Source organism: Pelobates fuscus, chromosome 12 (genome assembly GCF_036172605.1).
Source record: "Pelobates fuscus isolate aPelFus1 chromosome 12, aPelFus1.pri, whole genome shotgun sequence".
NCBI lineage: Eukaryota > Metazoa > Chordata > Amphibia > Anura > Pelobatidae > Pelobates > Pelobates fuscus.
Genome location: NC_086328.1, coordinates 126,690,278 through 126,717,703, shown reverse-complemented (window position 1 = coordinate 126,717,703; position 27,426 = coordinate 126,690,278). Strand labels below are relative to the sequence as shown.

General features: G+C 41.4%; 2 protein-coding genes across 2 annotated transcripts; one reads left to right on the top strand and one right to left on the bottom strand.

Annotated features, from left to right (window-relative positions):
* Window positions 1-30: 30 nt before the first annotated feature.
* MTCH2 (mitochondrial carrier 2) lies at window positions 31-16,281 on the top strand. Its single transcript, XM_063437573.1, has 13 exons — window positions 31-143; window positions 8,294-8,378; window positions 8,750-8,856; window positions 8,960-8,986; window positions 9,357-9,413; window positions 9,505-9,562; window positions 10,427-10,478; window positions 11,290-11,349; window positions 12,718-12,811; window positions 12,946-12,987; window positions 13,350-13,417; window positions 13,518-13,593; window positions 15,470-16,281. The coding sequence occupies exons 1-13, from the start codon at window positions 57-59 to the stop codon at window positions 15,554-15,556; spliced, it is 900 nt and encodes a 299-aa protein (XP_063293643.1). The 5' UTR covers window positions 31-56; the 3' UTR covers window positions 15,557-16,281.
* On the bottom strand, window positions 6,489-7,140 carry LOC134579030 (phospholipase A2, minor isoenzyme-like). Its single transcript, XM_063438162.1, has one exon. It carries the CDS (start codon window positions 7,138-7,140, stop codon window positions 6,490-6,492), a length of 651 nt encoding a protein of 216 aa, XP_063294232.1. The 3' UTR covers window position 6,489.
* Window positions 16,282-27,426: the final 11,145 nt, after the last annotated feature.

Sequence of the window (27,426 nt, the reverse complement as noted above, 5' to 3'; positions counted from 1 at the left end):
CTTCCGGCACATTTTTCTCCTTGAAGCCTCGACCCGGATCACGTGACTTCTCCAAGATGGCGGACACGGGCAGTCAGCTCCTGCTGGGCTCCGGCCTGACAGTCCTGTCCCACCCGTTAATGTACGTCAAGATGCTGGTCCAGGTGGGTATTCCCTCCCCCCCCTGTGCTTCCTCTCTGGGGGTGCAGCATGGTGTCCGCCTGGCTGTCACTGATAACATGTCAATGGACAGGGCATGCAGAGTGCTGCCATGCTGTATGCAGCATTCAGATACTGCAGGAGAGAAAGCAAGCCATGCAGGATTCCTCCAGCATAGGAATGCTGTGGGCAGCAGGCAGCAGTTTGAATGGAATAAAGAAGTGGTTTGTGTCCAGGAAATCTTGGGGGATGTAGAAACCTCACTGAGCCCGGTGCTGTGTGTGGGAGGGTGGGGAGTGCATTGAGCTTGCAGGCTGTGGTGGGTATGGCTGAGTGAGATAAGGGTCAGTGGGGAAACAATGGCTAATGATGTTTGGAATGATATGGCCACATCCAGGCTTCAGAAGTGCTTCCCTGCAGTATGTAGCATTCACATGCTACAGAATAATTCAATGGTTTGTTGTTTGATTTTAATCCTGCTTCATGTGAATCCTACTTGCTGCAGGGCATCACTTTTACTGCCCTGCCTGTGATCTGGGAACCCAAGCCAGGTAAGATGAGTGTCCAAGGTAAATGAGGTGGCATTAGATCATGCATTTGTAATAACTGGTTTGCCATTTCTTTTCTAGTAAATACGGGGCTATATAAATTCACCATGAATATACAATTTTGCCCCTTAGCCATTTTCCCTTTTTTTATATATATATATATATATATATATATATATATATATATATATATGTATGTATATATATATACACACACTTTATGGTAAGAGTGCCCAATAGGTCCCCAGATGTTTTAAAACTACAGCTTCCATGATACTTTCTCCTTCTAAATACATTCTTAAAGCATGCAAAGCATCATGGTAGTTGCAGTTCTACAGCATCTGGGGATATCTACCTTTTGGGCACTCCAGCTTTATGGCACGAGGTATCCAGGGATACCACTTTGATTACGGTGGATTGTAGCAACTGGTCCCTAACAGGTTAATAATTTGAAGGTACTGCAATCACCCGCTGTGTTCCAATTTACATACATGTTCTTGCAAGTAGATGGAGTGTGCCTGAATGTCTGCAAAATTGATATATCACACCGACTATCTGGGTTGAGTGAATAAATCATCTGAGTACCAGGGGGAATGGCCTCCTTAGTGTTTGGTTTATTTACAGGCATGTTGCAAGTCTCTCGTCTTGCCATGTAGTTTAACCACACACATGCATGCACGTTAGTGAGTGTAAGACACCAGTAAATATCTAATGGCATCTTTTAGGTTATTAGATCATACACCCCTGTTGGACCTATGTATTTGTTCACGTAAATGTGAAATCGTGGTAAATCAGTATCTCTGGGATTTATTGACTAAACAAGACATTGTAGAGGACTGACACGGCTTGCAATTTTTAGACAAACATACGCTTGAAAAAAAAAAAAAACCTGATTTTAGAGAATCTTATCAGTTTGGCTATCTTGTCAATTCTCCATTATTCCAGGATCTGTAAAAACACCTCTTGGTGGCTGCTTTATTGCTGTATGGCAATCCACATTCAGAAATGTAATAGCTACAGTGCAAAGGAGCACTATCACTTTTCAAGGTAGTTGACACGTGTCTCTGTGTTTAAGAATGCACATCATTGTGACTCGTTATGCTTATTTTTCATTTCCAGCGCCTCTAGACCCTCTTGAAGAGTGAATTTTATATTGCAGTAATTACTGTTTATTTCATCAACTGATTAGCATGTTGTATTTTGGTACCCTTCACATTTTGGGGGGGATCTGGTATAAATGATCTCAAACCATTTAATTTAAGTTTAAATCACAGCTTTTTATTGTGGAAACCATAATTGGCATAAAAATCATTGCAAGTGTAAAACGGACACGCAGGTCCAAAGGCAAACGCCAATGCTGTGGACCACACAGGGTCATAACATGGTATAGAGTGTACAGATCAGCCGTAACGGAGCATACCATTAACATCGAAATGTGAAAAACATTTTATTTAGCTGTCAGCGCTTTTACAGAAGTATCACGTTAAATTTATTGTGTGACTGTTATTAGTAGTTTTATTTGAGAAGAATATAAAAATCACTAAATGCTGGTAGCTCTTCATAATGTATAGGTAGCTAAAAATCACACTATTAGACTTGAACTAAAACTGTCATCTCCCGCAGCGCGTTGGGTGAAGGAAGAGTGAAATTTGTAGTGTACTAGATAGGGTTCCAGTGCTACATATTGGTTATCCCTTACAGTACTGAACTTATTTTTAGCACTAGTAATCTTCAATTCCTAGATAAGCATGTGTTATTTATACACAGTTACAGCTCTTCAGTGATACATTTTAGTTCAGGATCACTTGAGTTTCAAAACTGTCAGCATTGTTCTCATTGTTAAGAATAATGATTTAAGATTCACGCATTGTCTCCATGTTTGGCTCTCAAGCATCTGTGCATTTCTGCTTTGTTTACCTACATGTTTGCCTATTTACAAATGTGTTACTATGACCCACACTTATTATTTGTGCAAGTTGTTGTGTTGCATGGGTACGTCCAGCGTCACCCAAAACCCCATAGGAAAGCATTGTATAATGCTTTCCTATGGCGAAATCTTCATGCAAGCGTGGCCTTGCGCGAGCACAGGTCTGTCAGTGGGGGAGGAGGGAAGGTGGACACCAGCCAGCGCCAAGGGACATCGGTGCTGGACCCAGGTAAGTGACAGAAGAGTTTCCCTGGCAGTATAGTTTCCCTTTAATGAAGCAGTTTGGGTGTAGAGATCATGCCCCTGTAGTCTCACTGATCAACTCTCTGCCATTTAATCTAGAATTTAACTTCTAAATGGCAGAGAATTGAGCAGTGAGGCTGCATGGGCATGATTTGTACACCAAAGCTGCATCATAGCTGTGCTTGCATTAAGCATATATTCCTTATGTTAGTACGTATTCATAATCCCCACTTATTCCAGATTGTACAATAAGTGACTTCTGCAGGTGCTAGAGATAGATAGATATACATGTATGTGTGTGTCTGAATGATGAGCCTTAAAATATGCTTTCATGAATATAATCTACAATCATAATATAAAAAATGTACATGTGATGTCTAATGCCAGTGCAGAATGTTAAAGGATCCCTATAGTGTCCGTAAAACAAACTCGTTTTCCTGACACTATAGCATCCTTAGGACCCCTCCAACCTCAGGGCCCTCCTCCCTTGGTGCTGAAGGGGTTAAAACCCCTTCAGTTACTTACTTTAATCCAGCACCGGGTTCCCTCGGAGGTGGTGACCTCTCCTCCCCTGCCGACGTCTGCTCCCGAGTGGAGCTGCATGCGCATTCAAGCCGTCCATAGGAAAGTATTTCTCAATGCTTTCCTATGGACGTTCTGCACGCTGGATGCGAATTTCGCATTCCAGCGTCCCGCAGAATCGCCTCTAGCGGCTGTCAGGAAGACCGAGGTTGGATTAACCCTGCAATGTAAACATAGCAGTTTCTCTGAAACTACTATGTTTACATCTGAAACGTGGGGGACCTGGCACCCAAACCACTTAATTGAGCTGAAGTGGTCAAGGTGACTATAGTGGTCCTTTAATATTGTGGAAACATTTAGTAAACTTCTGTTATTTTCTTTTCTTCCTTATTTTGGTTTTACATTGTAGCTATTCTGTGCATATATATGTCATTGTAATAGTTGTACCCTGTATTTTTCACCCTGGAACACATACTGCCTTGCATGTTTGTTTGTTTGTTTTTTTTACTGCACCCGAAACTTATTGGATCCGTTCTGATATCCTATAGACCTTGTGCTACCTGTAAGTTCTGGAATCTGCAGGAAGTCCCAATGACGGGAAATGGAAAATCAAGACTTCAAGAATACCCACTAAAAATATTCTTTAAAACAATGTTACAGAAATTTGTAAACATTATTAATGGGATTCTCCAGGCTGGAGGGGGCATGCTTTTAATAAGTTTTCTTTATAAACTGATCCAAATATATTTTAAAATTGCCTATACTGGTATCCCAAACTAGATGTATTGGCCATCCCTAAACTGTCATTGTACTGCAGTCCCTTTCAGTATGGATTTATCGGTGAACTGAGATGCATTGTACTAGGTCTTTCTCTGAGAGATAGGAGAGGAGGGTACTTGGGACTGGAGACCACCTTGTGCTTGTTACCAATGCATGTTGGGGTTTTCCATAACCGGATTTTTACCTCCTCTTAGTGATTTTGATTTATTTTAAAGGCTCCGTGATTGTGCCAGAGGTTTCAGGGCACATGGTGCATTTTGGGTCTGAGATTTGGGTATTGAGTTATTTAAATACCAATGAATATAGAGTTGGTAAATCTAATTTGTCACAGGGTAATGCTTCCAATTCCCTAATAAAATAACCAGTGAAGTGTAATTGCCGTATGCCACACTGAGTATATTGGCTAATCATTACCCAGAGAGGCTCTGGACTTTGGTACTGAGCTGTAAAAGTATGTGAAGAGACAGATTAAAGGTGAATGCCCTGTTCTGCACTCATTTATTTCAGATATACATAATCAATTAATTTAGTGATTTCATGTCTGGCTTTGGGGAATGCACTGTAAATGATGTGGCTCTGTACAAGAGAATGGTAAAAAATATAGATTGCTTAATGTAAAGGGACACTTTAGACCCCATAATACATTTTAGCTTCCTAAAAAGCCTTGTGTGAAGTGTGCTTTATTTATTTTTTTCATTTTGCAAAAGTGCAGATTTAAATGGAAATTTTAAACTTTTTTTAAAAAGCTAACCTGGTTACACCCCCTTGGCTGTCAACCAGACAAAAGGTCACGTTACTTCCTGGTTTATTTAGCTCAGTGGAACTAAACTCAAGAGGCAGCAATTGCCCAGAGCACCTTCACTGCAAAGACTACTTATTCGGCTGCATTGGAAGTCTGTGATTGGACAGCCACAAGAAGTCTGGGTGGGGTCACTAGGGGAGGGCTTGCAAATGATTCAGGCAAGAGAACTGCATGCTTTGCAAGCTGTTATATATAACCCCAATGTACGAAATGCATACTTAAATATTGCATGTTTTCATTTGGGGTATATCTACCAAACGGTGATCTTTCTTTGGGCAGTGGAGTGTCCCTTTAAATTTTTACAATTTATTTATTTTACTTTATTTAGCAAATCAGTGTTTAGGGAATAAAGTCTTCTGAGACATGGGAGTGACATTGTATTTGATTCTCTGTAAAGTTCTCTAATTTAAGTACATGTAATGCACACCCTTTTTGTGTCCAGTTGCCTTGCAATGAAACTTGTTTGCTGTTTGTCGTCTTTCCCAACCTGTAACATGACGGATTGTGTATAATTCTGGTTTGGCCCTGTGCCGTGTATAAATTAGAACACTCCTAGTCATGCCTAATCCGTTTTGATTTTAATGCAATCTAATGCAGTGCTTGGTATGTCATAAGCACAAAACCTTTATTTATTTGTTTTAACAGTATGTTGTAAAAGGGAACCGACAAAACAGTATACAGAGGTTTTTTTAGGCCACAATATTTGAGCTGAAAAAGATGGTTACATTGGCAATGGTTATATCCCCCCTGTTTCTCTCCCTCTTCCTCCCCCCCCCCCCTCCCCCCTTCCAATCATCTGTATTTGGCTGTAAATTAGCAATTCACCATCATTCCCTGACTCAGTCATTACACCCCACATGCTTGCTAGTAATATCTGAAATCTGCTAGAAATAATGGCTAGCTGATCTATAAACTGTCCTGTACTAAATATTCATAAATGTCCTGCAGTTAAGCCAGTCAAACACTTACATTGGGGGAAATTTAGAACCAGTGAAGCTTTGATTGCAGTATGCAGTGTGAGTTATTGAGACGTCTAGCACTGAATGGGTTGGGCCTCTGCTTACTACAGTACCATGTCCAGTTATCAAAGCTATAAGCAATCACATGGATATAAAAGCAGACGTGGTGCATGGAGATACTGGTTATTGCATATTTCAAAACCTCTGGTAAATTGTATGAAATCTTCAACCTGTTATTGGACTTTAAACCCGGTCTTCTTCTGGTATATCTTTATGGGACTTGATATACCAGCTTTATGGGGTAACGCTTTCCCAGACAAACCTTGAGCAGGGGGGAAATGTCTCTGGTATCCTTAGCGATTCAAAATAGTTGTTCCTCTGGGTCACATGAAAAGTTTAAGTTGTGTGTATGGGGAGACTTGTACCAGTCTTGAAGTTCTTAGTGCTTTTCAAGAGCATGTGGTCTTGTTGGCATGATCAGTAGGGACGTATAATCGTTTTTGCTTGTGTTTCTTTGATGGACTGTTTTGCTGCTCCATTAGAAGATATCACCGTCGTATAACTTTTGTTCTAGTGCGCTCTGAATCCAACATTTCCCTTCTGTGTGGCTTTGAACTTTTTATTCTTGTTTTTTTGCTTTGTGAATATATACTTGCTTTTCCGTTTGCCTCTCTCCACTTTTTTGTGAGAAGAGTTCTGGGTCCCATGAAAGGTCTCTGTCCCATTCATAAAGATAGGAGGGCATACATCTTTGGAAGCATTGCACAACGTCTTCCTGTTGTAGAAGAAATGTTTACCCTTGGGTCTTGCTTGTGTTAGACATTCGGCAAACTGCTTGTCACACTCGCATGCCGTTCTGCCGCACACATTGGATGATGTACAGTTTGTCTGATCTCGACTGCAAGAGAAATTATAGAACTCCCATTTCACCTTTGTGTGGCACTTCAGTACAATCCTGGAATGGTAATAGCAACAGTCATGAAGGAAACAACATCGATCCACCTCATCAACTGGAAAACCGCTACCACCTGTGCCACAGTAACACCCATACAAGTTGATACCCAACAAAGGAACCTTCATTTTATTTCTGTAACACCAAAGGGTCACCACCAGATCCAGCACACCTCGCTTATCACGAGCAAGTATCTCCTTTTCGTGGCAGGCTACTTTAGACTCTAACAATATGGCAAATGTCAGGATTAAAAATGTACAACTCTTCATATCTGTATTACAATTTGCTTCATCTACAGTAAAAGTCGTATCTGTAGGGGTAGAAATAGCAGTGTCACTGCAATATACGCATTTGTGACCGTTCCATCATTACAGCATTCATTTTTTGTAAAAACTTTTTCAACTGTACCTTTTCCTACTTGGGGTCTTTTGAGAGTAACGATCGCCGCGTCTTAGAAGCAGTTGTGTCTGTTTTTCTTTTAAGCACAAACTGTTTTTTTGCTTGCTATGTTTTTACTATATATAAAGTAGGTGGTGTTTCTTGGCCACATAATTGCTTTCCGTGTTCTGAAATTCTGTAACCCTTTCTCATTTTAAACACATATGCGGGGTGGGAGAGTTCTAAAAGAGTCCGTAACAGAAAACTGGGGCAAAGTTCTAAAAGTGGAGCAGTTACCCTAGATACCAATGGAATCGGCAGGAACAGCTCATGTTTCCATGGTAAATGCATTATTTTTTGCATTCCAATTCTGTCCGCAATACGGTTATGTTTTTCTGAACTGGTCGAATAAGAGATCAAGACTTTCGATTTTTGGTGCTTTTGAACTTCTTTTTATTAGTTTATTTGTACCTCTCTTTTTTAATTTTTTTTATTTAATACTGGTCCTTTTCGATGACTTGCGTATTTTGGTGTTTTTGTCCAACAGAAAAACTTTAGTCCCTGAAAGGGTTACATATTTTTTTTGCAGTGGTTACAGCTGGCATGTGACAGAGAAACTAAATATACTCAATTCTGGCATCTGAGTCTGTAATTAAAATAAGTCCTAGCAAGAGACACCATATGGACCAAAAGCAGATGAGCGTTCAAAAATCCTGATTATTTCTTTTTTCTCTTTGGTAATAATTTTATAAGAAACTAAAGTTGGTCAGTCACAGCTTTGCATGTTTAGTATTAATTTTCCAACTGAATTCTGGTGTGCGTTTCAAAGTTTAGGGATAACCTTCAATATTCCCAGCACCATAATCACTACAGCACATTGCAATAGCTGAGAACATAAATAAATCAGAGAATGTTTCAGCTCAGTTAGACTGTTTGGGGATCCCCTTTGCATTCCCTACAGTTTCCAATTTGGTGAATAACCATTGGCAGCTTTTTGCCACTTGGCCTGTATGTCTTGTACACAGAGTATTTTTCTTGTTGTAGGTGGGACACGAGCCACTGCCTCCTACGTTGGGAAGAAATATGTTTGGACGTCAAGTATATCAACTTCCAGGGCTATTTGCATATGGTAAGCCTCTACTGATCAATTTAGTTCTGATTTCATGTTTGCACATCATATAGGGGGGACAGTAAGGGGTTTAATGAGCGCTTAATGGCCTGAGACCTTCATATTCGTATAGTGAGGTATGTATATCAGAATTAGTTTTTATTTATCTAAAATGTATGATGTCATGTTACAAATAAACATACTGACTAACCCATTCAGTAAATGGGAATCAATCTGCTCTGGACCACTAGGGAGCTATACTTTGGAGAGTATTGTAATTGCATTTTTAACACTCAGGATAACAATGTTTATTGTAAAATGAATCCAACCGAGCTGTCCAATTCCAGTCTCTTCTAGAAAGTTTATTTATATCCAGTCTTGTCTTTTGGCAGCAAAACACATAATTAGCATTGATGGGAAGAGCGGACTTTTCAAAGGCCTGGCTCCCAGACTGTGTGCAGGGGCTGTAGGAACTCTCGTACATAGTAAAGTCTTGCAGGTATGTAACTCCATAACTTTGTACGCTAATCAGGGTTTTGGTTGGCAGAGCTTCTAGAGCCCTCCTTTTTTAACGGCTGTGTCCCCTTTCCCCCCCCTTGTAGAGTTACCATGAACTGGAACAGAAAGAGGTAAGATCTTTGTCTTTCCAGCTGAACCTTGACACCATGTCCTAAGCAGTCATTCTAAATGTTGCTGTGTATGTTAGATTGGGTTCTGGACCATTTTCAGCGTTTATATTGACACGTTCCATGTATGTACGGTATATAACTTAGCAGCTGAAAATATTGTGTGCCTGTCAGTTTAAAAATAAATACAGGAACTAATTCTGAAAGATTTTTATTGCCTCTGTTACTCCCAACAAATGTACTCCATAATGATCCTGGTTATGTCCAGTACCATGGTGTTTGTCCGGTTATTGGGAATTCTAGTTTGTACGTTTTATTGGAGACATGTATTGGCCAATAGATTATAGTGTATCATTTAAATGTTCTTTTGTAGGATGGTGAAGCTGAACACAAAGATGGCCAAATGTCAATGGAACACGTTATCAAAGAGGTAACTGGCTTGGACATTTTATCACATAAGTAGGCTAAGAAATTGTGGCCCACCTTGTCACATTGATTCTTAACCTTCTCTTCTTTCCCAGACTACTCAGGAGATGGTTGCTCGTTCAGCAGCTACGCTTGTTACACATCCTTTTCATGGTATGTATTACTCTGTGCCTTCCCTGGTAATCTGTTTTACTGCTTAAAATGAGACACAAGACAAACCGAGAACTGGAGATAACAACAAACTGTTCTCTTTAACCTACATTTTACAGTTTCATCTCCACTTGATGAAAGATCGCTGATTTTATTAATGGCCCCTTCAGTTCTTTAACACCATGTTCAGGAATTACTTGATTTGTATTTACAATCAGAAATTATAGTTCTCAGAGAAACGTCTATCTCATTGGTCAGATTAAGCTCTTGAAGGTTGTCTCAGACTCTCTATTGTGCTAAATTAGAATTTACTTATAAATTGGGTAATTTGGACATGTAAAGTGGCACTAGCTCATCTGCATCTTCTATCTCAATCTCTTATTTATTTTATAAAGACATACTCTACCATTGTTGTATAAAATACATTTTTGAATCCCAAACCTGAGAATGGATAGTGCAACAATTGTTTTTGGTTTTTATTTGCATTCAAAGTAAATTCGTGAAAGACGTTTTTGGTTAGATATCCTGATTCAGTTATCGTAAATATCAATTCTCATTAACATTTAAAGATAAATTAGTCAACATTATCGGGAGAGAGAGAGGGAGGTTTTGACTCATCATAGCCAAGAGAGATTTTTATAAAGCAGGATTGGGAGACTCCTTATCTCAGGGCTGTTTACTAGCCAAGTTTTACCATATCTTTTAAGCAAGAACGGGCATGTTTACCAGCAGATACTTCCCTGTGGTGATCTAGTAGTCAGTCAGTAGTGCTCTAAAAATAATACTGGAACAGCCTTGTTCCGTGTTCGAAATGTAGAAAACAAAGCTATATATTCATATTTTTTTCTTCTGTTTTTCTTTTTCCAGTGATTACGCTACGTTGTATGGTCCAGTTTATTGGTAGAGAGACCAAATATAAGTACGTATGCTTATTCCATGCTGTTGACGCTTGTGGGTTGTTTGTTTTCTTTTTTTGGCAAGCTATGGGATGAGTCAATATTAGAGGGTTACCATCACCCATTTGAGAGGGGAGCCCTTTCTGGCGTAACATGCCCTAATAAAGGTCCTTCCTCTGAACCTGAAATAAAAGTTTTTTGCTAATTTTGCATCCCCCTTGAATCTCCTGGCGCTGTTTTTCCTCGCCCTGTCACATTCCCTCATGGCTGTAACAGGAGCGGAGTGCATTAGCACTCTGCTTCTTTGATTCCCTGCATGGCTGAATTGTAAAGGCGCTGGGTTATGACAGTATGATCGTGATGTCATAACATTGCACCGTGTCCAATACACTCATGAGTCGCAATTAAAGTTTGCTTTTGAAATCTTGCCACTCGCGACTGGGAAACATTCTAAAGTGGCCTTCCTTTTATGCTCGATGGTAGTGTCTGTCCTTTGCTCACCAGGATCAGAGAAGCACCTGGCCTGAAGCTCCCCACCACCTGAATCCACCAGTGTTAAAACCACTGAAGTGGTCTTGGTGTTTGGAATAACCCTTTAAATGTTATTGTGGAACAGTATGGTTTATTGATTAATCAGTCTCTCCTAGCACGTGCTGGAGTGAGAGTGATCTGAATCCCACCCACTCCGTCTCCTTGGGATGCAAGCACTCAGTTGCCTGCTCTTTACAACCCTGGATTACCTCTAGAGATGTGCCACTTTTTAGGAAAGTTGACATGCAGGAATATTTGTTAGGAGTTTGTCTGATATAATCTAATCTTGTTCCCTTTGTACAGCGGGGTGTTTGGATCCATTGTGACGATATACAAAGAGGAAGGAGTTCTTGGATTCTTCGCGTATGTTCCTCTTTTTTTAAATTTGTATTTTTATCTCCATATTGCCTGTTTGTACTCACTTATTATTTTTATTTAATGATCTTTGAACACTAGGAATTAAAAATAAAAATGTAATTGCATGTCTTAAGACACTTGTTCATCTTTCTAAACACAGATATTGAAGGTATTTAGATATCTATAAACTACTGTCAGTCTTTTTAAATATTTGTACCTGCCGACGAAAATGTGGAATGTTCACGTACCCACAATCTTTTTTGTAGAGACCGGATTCCATGAATAGATTGTAATTTTATTTATTTTATCATACTCTTCTGCTTGGCATTGATAACACATATTCCCCTCTGTAAGTTACAAGCGATTGTAGGTAAAGCTACACTATGCTACAGTTCTGTCAAGTTTATCAGATGTTCATCTGTAAACATTGGATCACTAGCACAAAAGGGCCTGAATATCCAGTGGCTATCCAGGGAATCCACCCCAAATTCCCAAAAAAAATAAACAGAATATTCCTTTTAACTGAGCTATGAAATGCAGGGAATGTACCATGGTTAGCGGAGGAATTATCCAGTATTTTATGAAAAAGCAATGTATGCAATCTTATGGCTGGCAAAGAATTCTGGGTAATCTCCTGGCTAGCCACAATATCTGCATTGCTTTTCTGGGAAATCCTACAATTGAACTCTGGATATTCATTGCCACAGCAGAAGGTACCACCAATCAGGAACATATAGAAACATAGAATGTGAGGGCAGATAAGAATCTAGTCTGCCCTTATTCGGTAAACCACAGGAAGTCGCTTACAGTTATAAGTGACTGTACAGGGAGGCAGTAACATTGACCTTTTTGCACCATAACCAACAGCTGGACCATAAGTTGTTATAGTACTTGGACTATTCATTTTAAGGTGTAAGATTTCAAAAGCCAATTTGTATTTTATAAATGGCGATCTTGGCTCTTGTGAACAATTTGTAAATTAACTGATCAAACGTTATGTAGCAACCACAACTGGATATTCTATTTGTATTCCCAGCAGTTGGACTAAATGTCCCAGAATTCTCTGCCAATCAGCTTCTCTAAATGTAGTGTGAACTGTTGGACCAATATTAGATACATCTGTTTGTGAAAGCGTTTTTTTACATTAATTTAGTGTAAATAATGCTGCAATCACATGTCATCGCATTTGACTATTTTTGATATCGCCTTTGTCTTCCATTTATAAATCGATTTTAAATTGTAGAAATACCTGGCCAAAATCAAATAATGTTTTTTTCTTCTAGTGCATTTTGAACCTTTGTACATGTGTGTTTTTTCCCTTTCATTTATTTAACTGTTTATTTTGTCACTTTTTTTTATTGTTTTTGTTTTTAGGGGTCTTATTCCAAGACTCTTAGGAGACATACTTTCTCTATGGATCTGTAATATGGTGTCTTATTTGATCAACACTTACGCCCTGGAGAATGGGGTAAGAAACAGTGCTTCCTCCCCCCTTTATATAAACTTTGCTGCTCCCCATGTCTGCTTGTGTCCCTAGCCATTGATCCCAGCTCCATGGAGCTTCCCATACAGAATCCGCGTGTGACTCTTATTTCTTCCTAGGCAGTTGGAGAGATGAAAAGTTACTCACAGGCCGTAACAGGGGTGAGTTCTACTTCCTCAATTACTGTGCTTATACAAACCTTACATTTCAGTCCTGCTTTTAATGTTATTGTGGATTTAGTGCTGTCTAGTACAAGTAGTCATTTTTGTGTTTTACATTTAGGAATGCAGTTGTTTTGTTATTTATTTATGGATTGAATCAGGCCAAACCTAATCAATTTCACATTTTTCCTGCCCTTTACCCCACTGTCACATAAAGCAGAGCATTATGGGGAAACATGGGTAGATAGAGACCAAATTGTATAGTTGTATAAAATGTATGTTCATTAAAAACATGGCATTCTTAACCCTTTCATGTATTTGAGTTCTGATTGTCTAATGCTTCACTCTGTACACTGTCTTAGTTCATAGCCAGTATGCTGACATACCCGTTCCTACTTGTCTCTAACCTGATGGCTGTAAACAACTGCGGGTGAGTATAGATTCAAGGTAGCTGGACCACTCTGAAGTTACCAAATTAATCCCTTCTCTTTAACTAAAGTGTTTTATTTATTTGTTTAATTTTGTGACAGACTGGCTGGAGGAGACCTCCCTTATGCTCCTGCATATACCTCTTGGATAGACTGCTGGAAACAACTAAGCAAAGAGGTATTCTATGACAGCTTCACCATCTATCTTAAAGAGAATTTGATGTATTTTTATTTGGATAGTTATCTTGATTTAAAGAAATAAAGTAAAAAATAAATAAAAAACTTGATCGCTATGTACCATCTTTACATTTTGAGAAGATTAAAGGGACACTTTAGGCACCGTATCTGCTTTTCTCAGTTATGGTGTCTGGAGTTCCCTGGTGCCATAATTTCATTCAGCATTACTCAGTATTGGCCTCATTAGAAATAGGCAGCTGTGATTGGCTAAGAGTGTCAGCTGACATTTTAGCCTATCAGAGCTCCAACTATAGGTAGGAAGTGTATGACTACAAGGAAGTGTGTGCTCTCTGCCTTAGGCACACCCCAAAAGGGGCCATACTGTGTGTGGCCAGAGAACCTTATTTAGTGCTAAACTGCTCGAAAATGGTTTAAAACTGAGGAGGAAGGACAATGCCTGGGGACTCCAGGGACTATAACCAATTTAAAGAGATTAGATAGTCATAATGACTACAGGGTCTCTTTTAAAGGTTACTCCAAGCATCATAACCATTACAACCCACTTTAGTAATTATAATGTGAAGAGTACCCTGTCAAGGTTTCCCAGTATAGAGGCAAACTGTTTAGCTGTTTGACACGTAAAGGGACACTATAGTCACCTGAACAACTTTAGCTCAATGAAGCAGTTTTGGTGTATAGAACATGCCCCTGCAGCCTCACTGCTCAATCCTCTGCCATTTAGGAGTTAAATCCCTTTGTTTATGAACCCTTGTCACACCTCCCTGCATGTGACTTGCACAGCCTTCCATAAACACTTCCTGTAAATAGAGCCCTATTTAGGCTTTCTTTATTGCAAGTTCTGTTTAATTAAGATTTTCTTATCCCCTGCTATGTTAATAGCTTGCTGGACCCTGCAAGAGCCTCCTGTAGGTAAATTACATCTGTTTGAAAGTGAAAACAGTTTTTTGTTTTTTTTTCATGCAGGCTCTGTCAATCATAGCCAGGGGAGGTGTGGCTAGGGCTGCATAAACAGAAACAAAGTGATTTAACTCCTAAATTACAGTGAATTGAGCAGTGAAATTGCAGGGGAATGATCTTCTTTATTTAGCTAAAGTAATTTAGGTGACTATAGTGTTCCTGGGTCCCACTGGGCACTGAGCCTCCAGGCATGGCCGCTGACTAGCATAAGACTTCTGCAAAAGTCTGGTGGGGATTCTGCCACTCATTATTTGGCGGAGAGCATCAGCTGAACGCTCTGAGCCAGTGAATTAACTTCTGTACATAGAAATATGATGATGGAGTTACACACAAGTTAGACTTGAAGAACCATGACCACTACAAAACACTTAAATGGTCTAGGACTAGGTGCATGGAGTAATCCTTTAAAACCAGAAACCATATCCTTCTGTCTGCATCAATTGCATAACCTGCCGCCTATTATTTTTTATTAATGGGAATCCTATCCATGGTCTGCAGTTCTCCGATCCTTTGTGTTGTCACTTTTTTTTTTTTTTTTTTTAATTCTGACTTTTCCTTTTATTAATGCCAGGCAGGTGCTGGGGAAAATGAGAGATAGTCTTTTTTTTTTTTGCGTTCACATTCAGGAGCTGCTACAGAATTGCAGCTGACAGATCTCTCTCTCTGCCAGCTGTGGTTCGTTCTGTGTCTGTCACTAATGGAATGTGCCAGCATGTTCCACTGCTTTTCAGGATAACAGAGTGATTTTATAAATCTCCCCCAAAGTCTCAAACACCTCAATGCATTTAGTTTTTTATTTAATAAACCCTTTATAATTGTATATGGCTTGTCACCTTTTACGATGTTCTTGAGTTTGTATTTTATATATTATTGACACAGAATCTCTGCATTGATTTCAGGGTAACATAAATCGAGGGAACAGCCTGTTTTTCCGCAAGGTGCCCGCAGGAAAAAAATATGTTTTCGAACAGAAGAGATTTTATTGAAGAAACAAAGAGCAACACTTATGCCTGTACCCATAGCCGGTCCCTCTGACTGGGGTCTGAGGAGGGAAGAGAGAATTCAAAATGTACACATTTTGTTTACAAAAATGTATGATTTTTTTTTTTTCTTATCCCCCCCTTTCTAATTGTTTTCAGAAATCATTCATTCTTGGGAACAGTTGTGTGTGATTTTGTCTGAATTATAAAGTACATTATAATTTGTCTAATAGTTTATTTTCTTTGCCGTATTCGCCACCAACACACTGTGCCAGGGCATTTTAGGTATGTACTAGCCAAAGTTTTTAAGCAACCTCCTTAACGTAAAGCAAGATGGGTGGCGAATACAGCTCTGTCTTCTGTGTAATATTGTTTTTATACCCAGTGCCTACTTCTTCACTGACTGACTTCTTCCGTGTACTAAGGCTCATAAAATAGGTGCTGATAGCAGATTGCTGGGCCAAGAAACAGTATCTGCTGCTCAGCAAAAAATGCCTTTATGTGCACAACTGTGCAGAATACGTAATGATAAATGTGGGGGACTGTATCACATCTATTGCAGAAAATATCCACACACTTCTATTCACTCTTTACAAAAGTGTCTGGCTTCGGAACTCTGCAATTTACACATCAGGCAGCTGTATATGTTTGTATCGGAAGATTAATCACCAAGAAATAGTGATGTATAAAATGGCAGTATTTTGCTTCTAATAAACTTGTCCTTGGTGCTCTGCCTGTTTTTTGTGATATTCTAATATTCTGAGCCACTTTGCTTTGTCAAAAACCTTGTCATACTTGACCTTGTGATATTTCTGAAACTTAAAGGGACACTTCAAGTTGAAATTGACCCATGTTTATTTTCTTATGTTTGTTGATAATATAGAAAATTCTGCAAAAACAACCAAAATATTACAAGATTTAAATAAAAAATAACCCAATTTCAAGAAATCCCCAAGAGTCAGATCAACCGCTTTAAACTCCACCTTCGGTGTAGTTTGGCTATTTAAGCAACTTCTTTTAGGTCTGCGGAGTCTGAACTGTTGGAAAGGTTAGTGGTAACACTGCAAGGTTTGAGTATTAGGTGTTAATATCTTTCTGTAGAAATGAACGTTTATTGGCCAATTTGCAGTTGATATCTCACCTATAAATAGGTCACTTCCACACTTAAGGAATAATACCGGTTTCAAGTTGTATATGTTGCTATACAGGGTAGAGGTCGACAAACAGAAATCAGCTTTTTTTGCACATCAGTCCTGCTCATAGTGGAGATTTCTGGGACTTGTCACTAAATTACCATTCTATAGAACATTCACTATGCTAACTAATGAAATATATACACCTGTATCTTTGGAGAAAGACGGCTTAGAAGAGAAGGACTAAAAGAGTGGGCTTATTAAGATGTGTTTATGGATATGTTCAGGAAACAGCAAGATGCAAGTATTTTAGAATGAGGGGGCACGTCAGAGGAGGCAAAATGCTGCAAAACTTTTGTTTTTGCTTCTTTTGTGTTCCAGGTATGTCTGAGTGGTTTATTAGTCATTTCGATATGGTCAATTAACATGGAATTTTCAAACTAACATCAAACTTGTCAAGAGAATCCTGCTTACTGTAAAGATTAGTGGAGGAGGTGTAATGGTTCTAGGGTTAGGGTTTGGTCTAGGCCCCTTGGTCTTAATGCTACAAGTTTACAAATACAATTTTAGACTTTGTGGCAACAGTTTGTAAAATGTTTAATGTTCCAGCATGGCCATATATCTGTGCACAAAGCAAGATGCATGAAGGTAAGGTTTGAGAGTTTGAGAACACTGCTGGGATAAACTACACTTTTGCACAGATACAATCCAAAGTCTAGTATAACGCCTTCCCAGAAAAATGACAGTTGTGATATGGGTAACTCCATATTAAGATGCAGGCGTTTTGAAATGTGATGTCCAACTAGCTCATATTAGGTGTGATTATATTAAACAAGTGTACTTTCCTGCCACCTAGTGGTCTTTCAGTGCTGGAGAAACGTATCAGCACAGTGGTTTGCAGCGAGCACAGCAATTAGTATTTATTTTAATTTTTTTTGGCACATAAGGAGTTATTCTGTGATATCTTACCATATACAGTGATGTTATTCTAAATCTTAAGAGAACTGGGACAAAGCTTCTAAATCAGGACAGTACTCCCAGCTCTGTGACATTAAAATATGCTGCTCTCAGGAAATGATATCCTTCCTGCTGTAACACCATAAAAGTGGATAAGATCGCCCCAAGGAGGATTTTACATCTCAGAGATCATTCCTACATTCTCTAATAACCCCGAGCGCCTTATAAATACCTTCAACTTGCTATTTCAGCAGACGTTCTGTGTCTCCTGACTCTCATATTGTACCCACACTAAACCCATGGGACACTACAAGGTCCCACCTCACCCACGATTGGTGTTTGTTACAGTGCCACGGTAGTGTGTACACTCTCTCCAGTGCACTCACTTATCCACTAAACAGCAACTTCAATGCTGATTTTTTTTTTTAAAACCCAATCTAGGCAAAATAGGGGGAGGGGAGAGGAGGGGAGGGGAGGGGGGGGGGGAGGTTAGTTACATTATATGATCATACATTGCATAAGCCTGCCACAACGTCAATGTACCCCATCTTTGGCAGGTCCTACTCTAACAGCCTAATGTCTGCTTTTATGAGATTAACCCGCTTACTTGGGGGGGGGGGGGAAATCCATCTGGGGTCTCTGCAGTACTAGGCTAAATAGGGCTCTGAAATGAGGCACCTGCGTCAGGGAGGGGTGCAAAACCAAGGAGTTGGTTAGAGTCCTCCAGCTGGTTTTTGGTCCGTTTTCTAACACTGGACATCCTCACGGACCTCCAGCGTCAGATTTTCCACGCATGCCATGCATGCGCATTATGTCTCCCCATGGGCGGAGCCTGACCCATCGCTGAGGGACTGGATTCAGGTAAGTGTCCCCTGCGGGAGGGAGGCACTCCAGGAGCCTATAGTGCCGGGAAAACGGGTTTGTTTTCCTAACATTATAGGATCCCTTTAAATTTTAATTCAATATTGCAGAGTTTAAACTTTTCCCCAATTTGCATATTTAACCTAGACTTTTAAATTCCCTGCTCAATTAATGTCTATTCCTGGCTAATCATGGCAGCATCACTTATGGGTAGCTCCTCCCTTAGCAGTCACAGGACAGGAATTAATTAGATTAATTAATTAATTAGACTGATAGGTATAAAGAGTCCCTCCTCCCCTTACACCACAGTCTTTTTTCCTGTCCTTAAGCAAGTTCTACAGGACTTTTAACCTTTTCTTTTATGGCCACCTTCCTGCGTTTGTCGTGGGTTCGTTCCAAATGAAGTTCAGCCTCTCTTCATTTGAAGGCCCCAGTAAACAGCCTGCATGGGCAGGACTAACTGGGTCAGGTTCTGTGTAAGTACTGAACCGCTGCGTGGGATTTAGGTGTTCTGAGGGAGACACTGGATTTCTATTTGCCTGATGGGGTTGGTCTTCCTTAAAAATTCCCCTTGTTATCAGCTTGCCCCTCTTAATTGGGGTCCAAAATATCCCCCCCCACCTATTTCTGGCAGTTCTTGGGATCCATACTGTGGGGCCTTGGAGTGCTCCTACCTGTGGCTTGGTGTGTTGTCCGGTTCCATGTGGGGTCTCTTGGATTGGTGGCTGTGCCTTCTGGCCCATGGGGCTATTCCCCGACTGCCTGTGGCTTCCTGGGGGTTCGGGCATCGCAGGCTGGGACACGGTTTGCATTCCAGCAGACAGGCTGGTGCTCGCGGCCGGATCCGGCGAACCCGGAAGTGATTTTCATTGGCCGCGAGCGTTTGGAACGCACAGCGTGCGTTCCAGCGGTCTGCGCATGCGCGGACCGGATGGTTTCCCCGGCTCTATTTAAACAGGCAGATTCTGACTGTCTGATCGTGCGCTGCATCAGCTGTTCGGCGATCTCGTTCCTGACTCCCCTGCAGTTCACCCTTTGCTGTTTCTTGGCTGCCTGGAGGTCTTTGTGTCATTATAAGGTAGGATTCCTGATTATTCTTGTTTGAGGTTGTTATAATTTCTCTTGTTGGTCAGTCTGCTCTGACCTTTTGGTTAGGATTGTGTGTTGAATTTCCCTTTGGTTCTTCCTTGTAGTATGGATTCCCCCTCTGCCTCTGCAAGATCCCTCTCTAGAAAACATAGGTGAGCCATTCAATTTTTTCTATTGGGGGGGTTGTTAAAAAGAGTGCCTAACTAAGCCTGTAATATATGTCATATATGGCTTTATTTCAGCCCCAGCAAGCATCTGGATTCCCCAGCGAGGAAATCAAGGGAAAAGTCCAATAAATGCATTAATTGCTCATCACCTGCTCCGCCTGGAAGGAACCTCTGCAGGGAATGCTTGTCGGAAGCGGCTAATGTCCCCAGTAAGACTTCACCGCAGGATGATCTTAAGCTCTGGATTTCCCGTGCAATTGCTGAGGGCTTTAAGTCTACCACGGGATGTGGTGGCCCTCCTAAGAGACGCAGAGCGGAACCTCAGTCTTCCAGCTCTGAGGAGGATCCGGACCTGTGGGAGGTCTCTGATGAGGGGGAGGAGGAGGCGGACTATGCCTCCAGGTCTCTGGACTCTAAATCTGTAGATCGGCTTATTAACCTCCTCAGAGACACTCTTAGCCTCACGGAAGAAAAGTCTGAATTGAAAGAGGCTGACAGGTTTTTTGAGTATCTGAAACCTAATAGACCGACGTTCCCTGTGCATTCCTCTATAAAGGACATGATCCTTCAGGAGTGGAATAAGCCGGAGAGGAAGTCCACCTTGAAAAACAAATTCACTAGGACTTATCCTTATTCTGCCGTGGACTGCTGCCTTTGGAATTCGGTTCCCAAGATTGATGCCGCAGTGATCCATATGGCTAAAAAGACCACGCTTCCTATAGACTCCATGGCATACTTAAGAGAACCTATGGAAAAGCGTATGGATGGTGACCTGATTAAAGCCTATCTGGCGCTAGGCTCCGCCCTTCATCCGGCAGTGGCGCTGACCACTCTCTCCAGGGCCTTGCGAGTTTGGCTCGCTAATTTGGAGGAAGATATTGACCAAGGTGTCCGTAGAGAACATCTCCTGGGAAGTCTCAAGGATTTGAGCCTTGCCACTGAATTTTGCTCTGAAGCCTCCCTGGACATCACTCGCATGATTGCCAAAGGTATGGCCCTATCGGTGGCCTCCAGAAGGGCTTTATGGCTTCATTCCTGGGGGGCGGACTATGCCTCCAAAGCGTCCTTGTGTGGTCTACCGTTCCAAGGGGACCTCCTGTTTGGTAAGATCCTGGAGGATGCCATTCAGAAAGCGGCTGATGGGAAAAAAGCGTTTCTTCCACAAGTCAGCAGAAAGGGTTTTTCCTCCTCCTGGAAAACCAGGCGATTTAAGGATCGGTCCTTTCGGGACAGTAGAAGCTACAAGCCCGGAAGGGAGTATTCCAGGAACTCTTCGTGGAAGTCCTTCTCTCACTCCTCTTCCAATAAGGCTTCCAGAGGTAGAGGTGCCAGGACCTCCGGGAAGACCTTCTGAAGGTCCTCGGGCCCATCCGGGTACGGTGGGTGGAAGACTGCAGTTCTTTTACCCGGTGTGGGCCGCAAATGTCACAGACGAGTGGGTCACCTCAATCATAAAAGAAGGCTACAGGATAGAATTTTCCTCTCGTCCACGTGCTGCCCATTTCAGAAAATCAAAAGTGTCAGAAGGTGTCAAACGAAGGGCCATGAGGACTTGCATTTCCACTCTGTTGGGACAGAAGGTGTTGGAGGAAGTCCCTTCTCACGAAAGATTCCAGGGGATGTATTCCACTGTGTTTTTGGCCCCAAAGCCCCAGGGAAAGTGGCGTCTCATCCTGAACCTAAAAGGAGTGAACGCCTTTCTAGACGTAAGGACTTTCAAAATGGAATCCTTACAGACTATCCTAAAGTGCGTAAAACCAGGAGATTGGATGACCTCCATAGACTTAAAAGACGCCTACTACCAAATCCCTGTAAACAGCAACCACATGCAGTTCCTTCGATTCTGGGCCTTAGGAAGACATTTCCAATTCCGAGGACTTCCGTTTGGTCTCAGCTTAGCGCCAAGGACTTTCTCGAAGGTCCTTGTCTCTCTGATTGCCGTCATAAGGATGAGAGGTATCGAGATATTCCATTACCTGGACGACATACTCATCGTAGGGCCTTCGCAGGGAATAGTGGAGCATCATACATTAATGGCAATGAACATCCTGCAAGATCACGGGTGGCTTCTCAACATAGAAAAAAGCTCCCTGATTCCGTCTCAGACCATCGTGTTCCTCGGAGCAGTGATAAATACCATTTCTGCTCATGTGTTTTTGTCTCCGGAGAGGGTCCTGAAGCTACAAGACAAGGTCAAGAAGCTCCAGGTTCTCGAGAAGGCCTCGGCAAGTGAAGTCATGAGTCTCCTGGGTTCTTTGACATCTACGATAGGTTTGGTGAAGTGGGCCCAATGGAAGTTTCGACCGGTACAGAGTTGTTTTCTTCTCCAGTTCGACAGAGAAAAAACGGATTGGGATCAGGAAATTTCTCTGCCCCTGCCAATAAGAAGAGAGTTGGACTGGTGGAGGAACGGGAAGAACCTAGCAAAGGGTTTTCCTTTAGAAGAACCTCCGTGGACCGTCATTACGACGGATGCCAGTTCTTCTGGTTGGGGTGCCCACCTCGATTCCTCATGGACTCAGGGGTGGTGGACTCGAGAAGAAAGTCGGCTCCACTCGAACCTAAGAGAACTGCGAGCTGTTTCCAAGGCCATTCAAGTGTTCCTTCCAGAGATCAGGAGTTCCTGGGTGTTGATCAAGACGGACAACCGAGCGGTGGCCTCTTATATAAACAACCAGGGAGGCACAAGGAGCAAGCAGCTCTTAAAAGAGCTGGCTCCTCTAATGGTGATGGCCATGACCTATCTCCAGGGACTGAAGGCTATCTATCTTCCAGGCTCGGAGAACGTAGCGGCGGATTTTCTCAGCAGGTCGGAAATTCTCCCGGGAGAATGGAAACTTCACCAGTCAGTTTTCGCTTGGATCACCCGTCGGTGGGGCATGCCCCAGATCGACCTGATGGCCTCGTTCAGGAATCGCCAGGTGGAGAATTACTACTCCCTCCACTCAGAGAGTCAGGCACTGGGCCAGGATGCTCTATCTCTTCCTTGGTCGTTCGATCTGGGGTATGCGTTCCCTCCCCTACCCATGATACCCAGATTCCTGAGAAAAGTTTGGGCAGAAGGAAAAACCGTTATTGCCGTAATCCCGATTTGGCCTCGAAGGCCGTGGTTTCCCCTACTGTCAACGCTGAGCCAGGAACAGCCTCGGCCCCTGCCTATATTGAAGGATCTGCTAACACAGGGTCCAATATCCCATCCTCATCCGGAACGCCTCAAATTGGGGGTGTGGGTCTTGAAAAAGAAAGACTTCAACAATTAGGCCTTTCAGAAGCAGTGGTCAATACTCTCTTACACTCAAGGAAGGCTTCTACGTCTTCATGCTACCATAGAATCTGGGATGTGTTTCAGGAATGGGCTTCGGCCAAGCAAGTTGACTTCATACGCCCTCGCAACACTGACATCTTGGAGTTCCTGCAAGAAGGTCTGGATAAGGGTCTTAGCATCAGCACTCTTAAAGTTCAGTCTTCGGCCCTGTCAGCTTTGTGCAACACCTCTTGGTCATCAGACCCATTGATCTCCAGATTCCTCAAGGCAGCTTTCAAGTTGAGACCGCCCTCGAGATCCACTACCCCTCCTTGGGACCTTCCGCTTGTTCTTGACTACCTGTCTGAGGATCTATTCGTTCCTCTTGAGAATTTGGATGCTGTCCTCCTAACTTACAAAACATTGTTCTTAGTAGCAATTACTTCCGCTAGGAGAATTTCAGAGATCAAGGCCTTCTCCACCTTGCCTTCTTGTCTCCAATTCTACCACAATAGGGTGTGCCTGAAACCTAATCCAGCATTTCTGCCTAAAGTGGTCTCTCGTTTCCATCTATCTCAAGAAGTGGTCCTGCCATCCTTCTATCCCAATCCTTCTTCACCAGAGGAGATCAAGTGGCATCGTTTGGATGTTATGGACTGCCTGTCTGTGTACCTTGAACGTTCTGCTCCTTACAGAAAAACTCACCAGCTTTTCGTTTTGCCTTCAGGAGCCAGGAGAGGTGAGGCAGCCTCTCTATCTACATTAAAGCGTTGGATTGCTCTTGTAATCAGAAAGGCTTATCTCAATAAAGATCGCTCTCCTCCGCTGAAGATCAAGGCTCATTCAACCAGAGCATTGTCAACTTCCTGGGCTAATTGGGCAGAGGTTCCATACGATGACATTTGCAAGGCAGCCACCTGGTCTTCCCCGATGACGTTCATGAAACACTACAAATTTGATGTGGATGCTCCTTCCACCTCATTTGGGAAGAGTGTCTTGTCTACGGTTTCTTTGTCCCGTTGATATTAAATTCAGTCATAGCATATTGATTTGTTCTGTGTGTTTTATCATAATTTTATTCCCACCCTAATTTTGTGAGCTTGGGTATTACCCATAAGTGATGCTGCCATGATTAGCCAGGAATAGAGAAAATTTATGCCAAACTTACCGTAATTTTCTTTTCCTGGCTATTTCTCATGGCAGCATCAGGGTTCCCGCCCATTTTTATTTTCAGCTTTATAATTGGACTGTGGTGTAAGGGGAGGAGGGACTCTTTATACCTATCAGTCTAATTAATTAATTAATCTAATTAATTCCTGTCCTGTGACTGCTAAGGGAGGAGCTACCCATAAGTGATGCTGCCATGAGAAATAGCCAGGAAAAGAAAATTACGGTAAGTTTGGCATAAATTTTCTCTATTCTGTCTAGTTTAGTAATTAGGTCTGCCTCAGTACTAAATGCATGTATGCATGTAACTTCTTGCAGGCGTGCTGTCTCTTTAAAATGAATATGTTGTGTCTCTCTGTATATCACCAGGGAACCTGAATTTCTCAGCAGTTTTATTTATATTAATCTCTTGTACCTGTCGAGGGATAAAACACACGCAACATCTATTCTGCTTTAACAGAACTGAAATGTTCAGTTGCCATGGTTACGCACATATTCCAGAGTCTGGCTGGTGTGCTGGTTCAGCTGCTGTGGGATCCACCGCCTTTTCACTAAATCCGCCCGAGATTTGGATGGGCTCCTAAAGGTGTCCTGTGTTTAGTGAGAATGTCAGACCATTTTCACCCCCTACATGAACATAATCCGTCGTTGATGCAAAATATTTGCAGATGTTTTATTTTTAATATGCAAAATTGGCTTCCTCTCCAGTTTAGTGCCACTACGTATTCTAATGAGAGACACTTAAAGAAATGACACACTTTAGGGCTGGATTAAATACAATCGTTAATTAATCCAGGCATGAAGTATTTCATTAAAGGGGCAATCAGATAGCTATTCTAGTTCCTTTGTCATCTGTCGTCATGTTACTGCTGAACTTGATTCTGGTTCTAAAAGTCCCTTTAAATGCCAGGCCTATTATGTTATATCGAGATCCACTGAGGATCAAGCTCCATTATTGTCCTCGTGACACCTTAAGTACCAAACCCTACTCTGGTCTTCAAGTCACTTGTAATTAGGGATGTGCATGGGAAAAATATTCGGTTCGGCATTCCGAAATTCTGGACTTCAGCGGTTCGGGACTTTGAATTCAGAACTAAACGAATTGCACATGTCTACTTGTAATATTGAAACCCATTTCAGTCTTTAATTCCAAACTGAATTCTAGTGTAAAAGGTATCTTTAATCCCAAACCACATTCTGCGGAATAGGTACCATTACTGAACTCTGTTCTGAACTTCTACCTACTGTTAATGCAGAAACCAATTCCAGGTTTCAAGATACTGAATCCCAATCTAGTCCTTCAGGTAACTTTGATACTGAACCCCATTGTGGTTCTTAAGGAATCTATAATACTGAACCCCACTCAATGTACCTTTAATAATGAACTCTGTTCTGGTCCCAAACGACCACTAATACCAATGCCCTTTCTAGTCTAGTCAAGACACCCCTTTCTTTAAATATCTGTTTCATCTACTGACCCTGGTTAATTGTGAATGTGAATGCCATGATGGTCCTCCCTTCAAAACCCTCATTCTGGTCTCCAAAGCACTTTCAAAACAAAAAACAACATTTCGGTAATCAAGACACATTCAATACAATACCCCATTCCAGTTCTCAACATCCCTTAGATTTCAAACTCCATTCTAGTTGCCCCCTTTTAATTATCAAGACCCCATAACAATATCAAGTTCTCAGAGACTATTTAACACAATCTTGAAAAAGCTGCTTGGTAGTCAACTGACTTTGCCAGTGGTTCCTATAACCTCAATCAGGGCACACAATGAGGTCTCTGTGTTATTTTAGTGGATCCCCAAAACTTGGAACAAATACATTGTATCCATCAGGCACCTCTCCAAGAGGTTGTTTATTGTAGGAACACTACCACCTAACTAGTAAAATGGTGACCAGCCTGTCACTAGGAAGGTCTAATGAAGGGGTTCTGCAGAATGCATTTGGCTATATATTGACTAAGACTTTCCCAATGTTTCATGGAGTATGTTTTACCACTGAGAACTGGGGTCATCTTTGCGATGTATTAAGTTTGGGTAGTCAATAAATGATTTGATTAATAAATTACTCCTAGTGATTAAAAAAAAAAAAAAAAGTTGTCATTTGTTTACATCTAGTTATTTGGTTTTATTATTTAAATTAAATCAGCAAAGCAAGCGAGGGTGCCGCCATCTTGTAGAATCTAGTTTAACCCCTTAAGGACACAACTTCAGAAATAAAATGGAATCATGACGGAATATTTCCATCACGTGTCCATAAGGGGTTAAAGTGAAGACTTGTGGGAAATTAAAACATTTTAAAGGCACAGTTCACAAACACTTGTGTAAAATAAATTAATTTTACAACTTTTTGTGCAAGTCAGCTGTAGCCTGAATGTTAAAGTGTAATCAAATCATTTCTGAATTTTGGCACATCTGTCAACACTTGTTTTTGGCTTAGTAATGAATAAATTTAACACCAAGTATATGCTACATATGCCTTAACTCGGGGGTTCCCAAAAGGTAGATCCCCAGTTGTTTTAAAACTACAACTACCATAATGCTTTGTCATTCTAATCTAAAGGCATGCAAAGCATCATGGGAATTGTAGTTCAACAATATCTGGGGATCTACATTTTGGGCAGCCCTGCCTTAACTGCTTTTGTCCAAGCAATACCTGCATACATGTCCTCCATGTTTTCATTAGAACAGTTTTAGCCAGCAGGTTAGTTGCCCCCCAGCCTCTGGGTGGGAAGAAGATGGCTGGCAAAGGATCATGGGAGTTGTAGTTACAAAACATCTGGAGTGTTGGCTACCTTAATGTCCAAAGATGCTCCTTACAAAGAACAGGGGATGTAAAGACTGCACATGGAGAGGATGTAGGCTTTTATCAGATTATTATGTTGGTGGGGAGTCAAACCCCTGTACCTATACAACGAGTCAAAATGGAATTAAAGAGGAACTCTAAACACCACAATCCCTACAGCTTATTACTGGTCTAAATAAATCAGCTTGGAGTCTGCTTGATAAGTTACACATGTTTGATTTATAAAGGTGTTATAGTTGATCTGCAAGTTAAGGTATAAATCCATACATTTGGGGGGTCTCTTTGTACATTGCTTTTGGGTTTATCTTCTTTCTATGCAGAGAGTGCTAGTTACAATGTAACAACCTGCTCTCACAGTAACATTCTAGAATATGTTGTGCTGTGTCCATGATTCTCTGTTCTGTGTGTAAGGACCCCCCTCACTATACCCCCATCCCTCCAGCA

Bases quoted from the DNA above. Each gene is read 5' to 3' on its own strand.
- MTCH2 (XM_063437573.1), top strand. From the start codon at position 57: ATGGCGGACACGGGCAGTCAGCTCCTGCTGGGCTCCGGCCTGACAGTC. The intron at 10,479-11,289 runs GTACGTATGCTT...CCCTTTGTACAG, and splicing joins GGTAGAGAGACCAAATATAA to CGGGGTGTTTGGATCCATTG. The intron at 12,988-13,349 runs GTGAGTTCTACT...ACACTGTCTTAG, and splicing joins ACTCACAGGCCGTAACAGGG to TTCATAGCCAGTATGCTGAC.
- LOC134579030 (XM_063438162.1), bottom strand. From the start codon at position 7,140: ATGAAGAGTTGTACATTTTTAATCCTGACATTTGCCATATTGTTAGAG.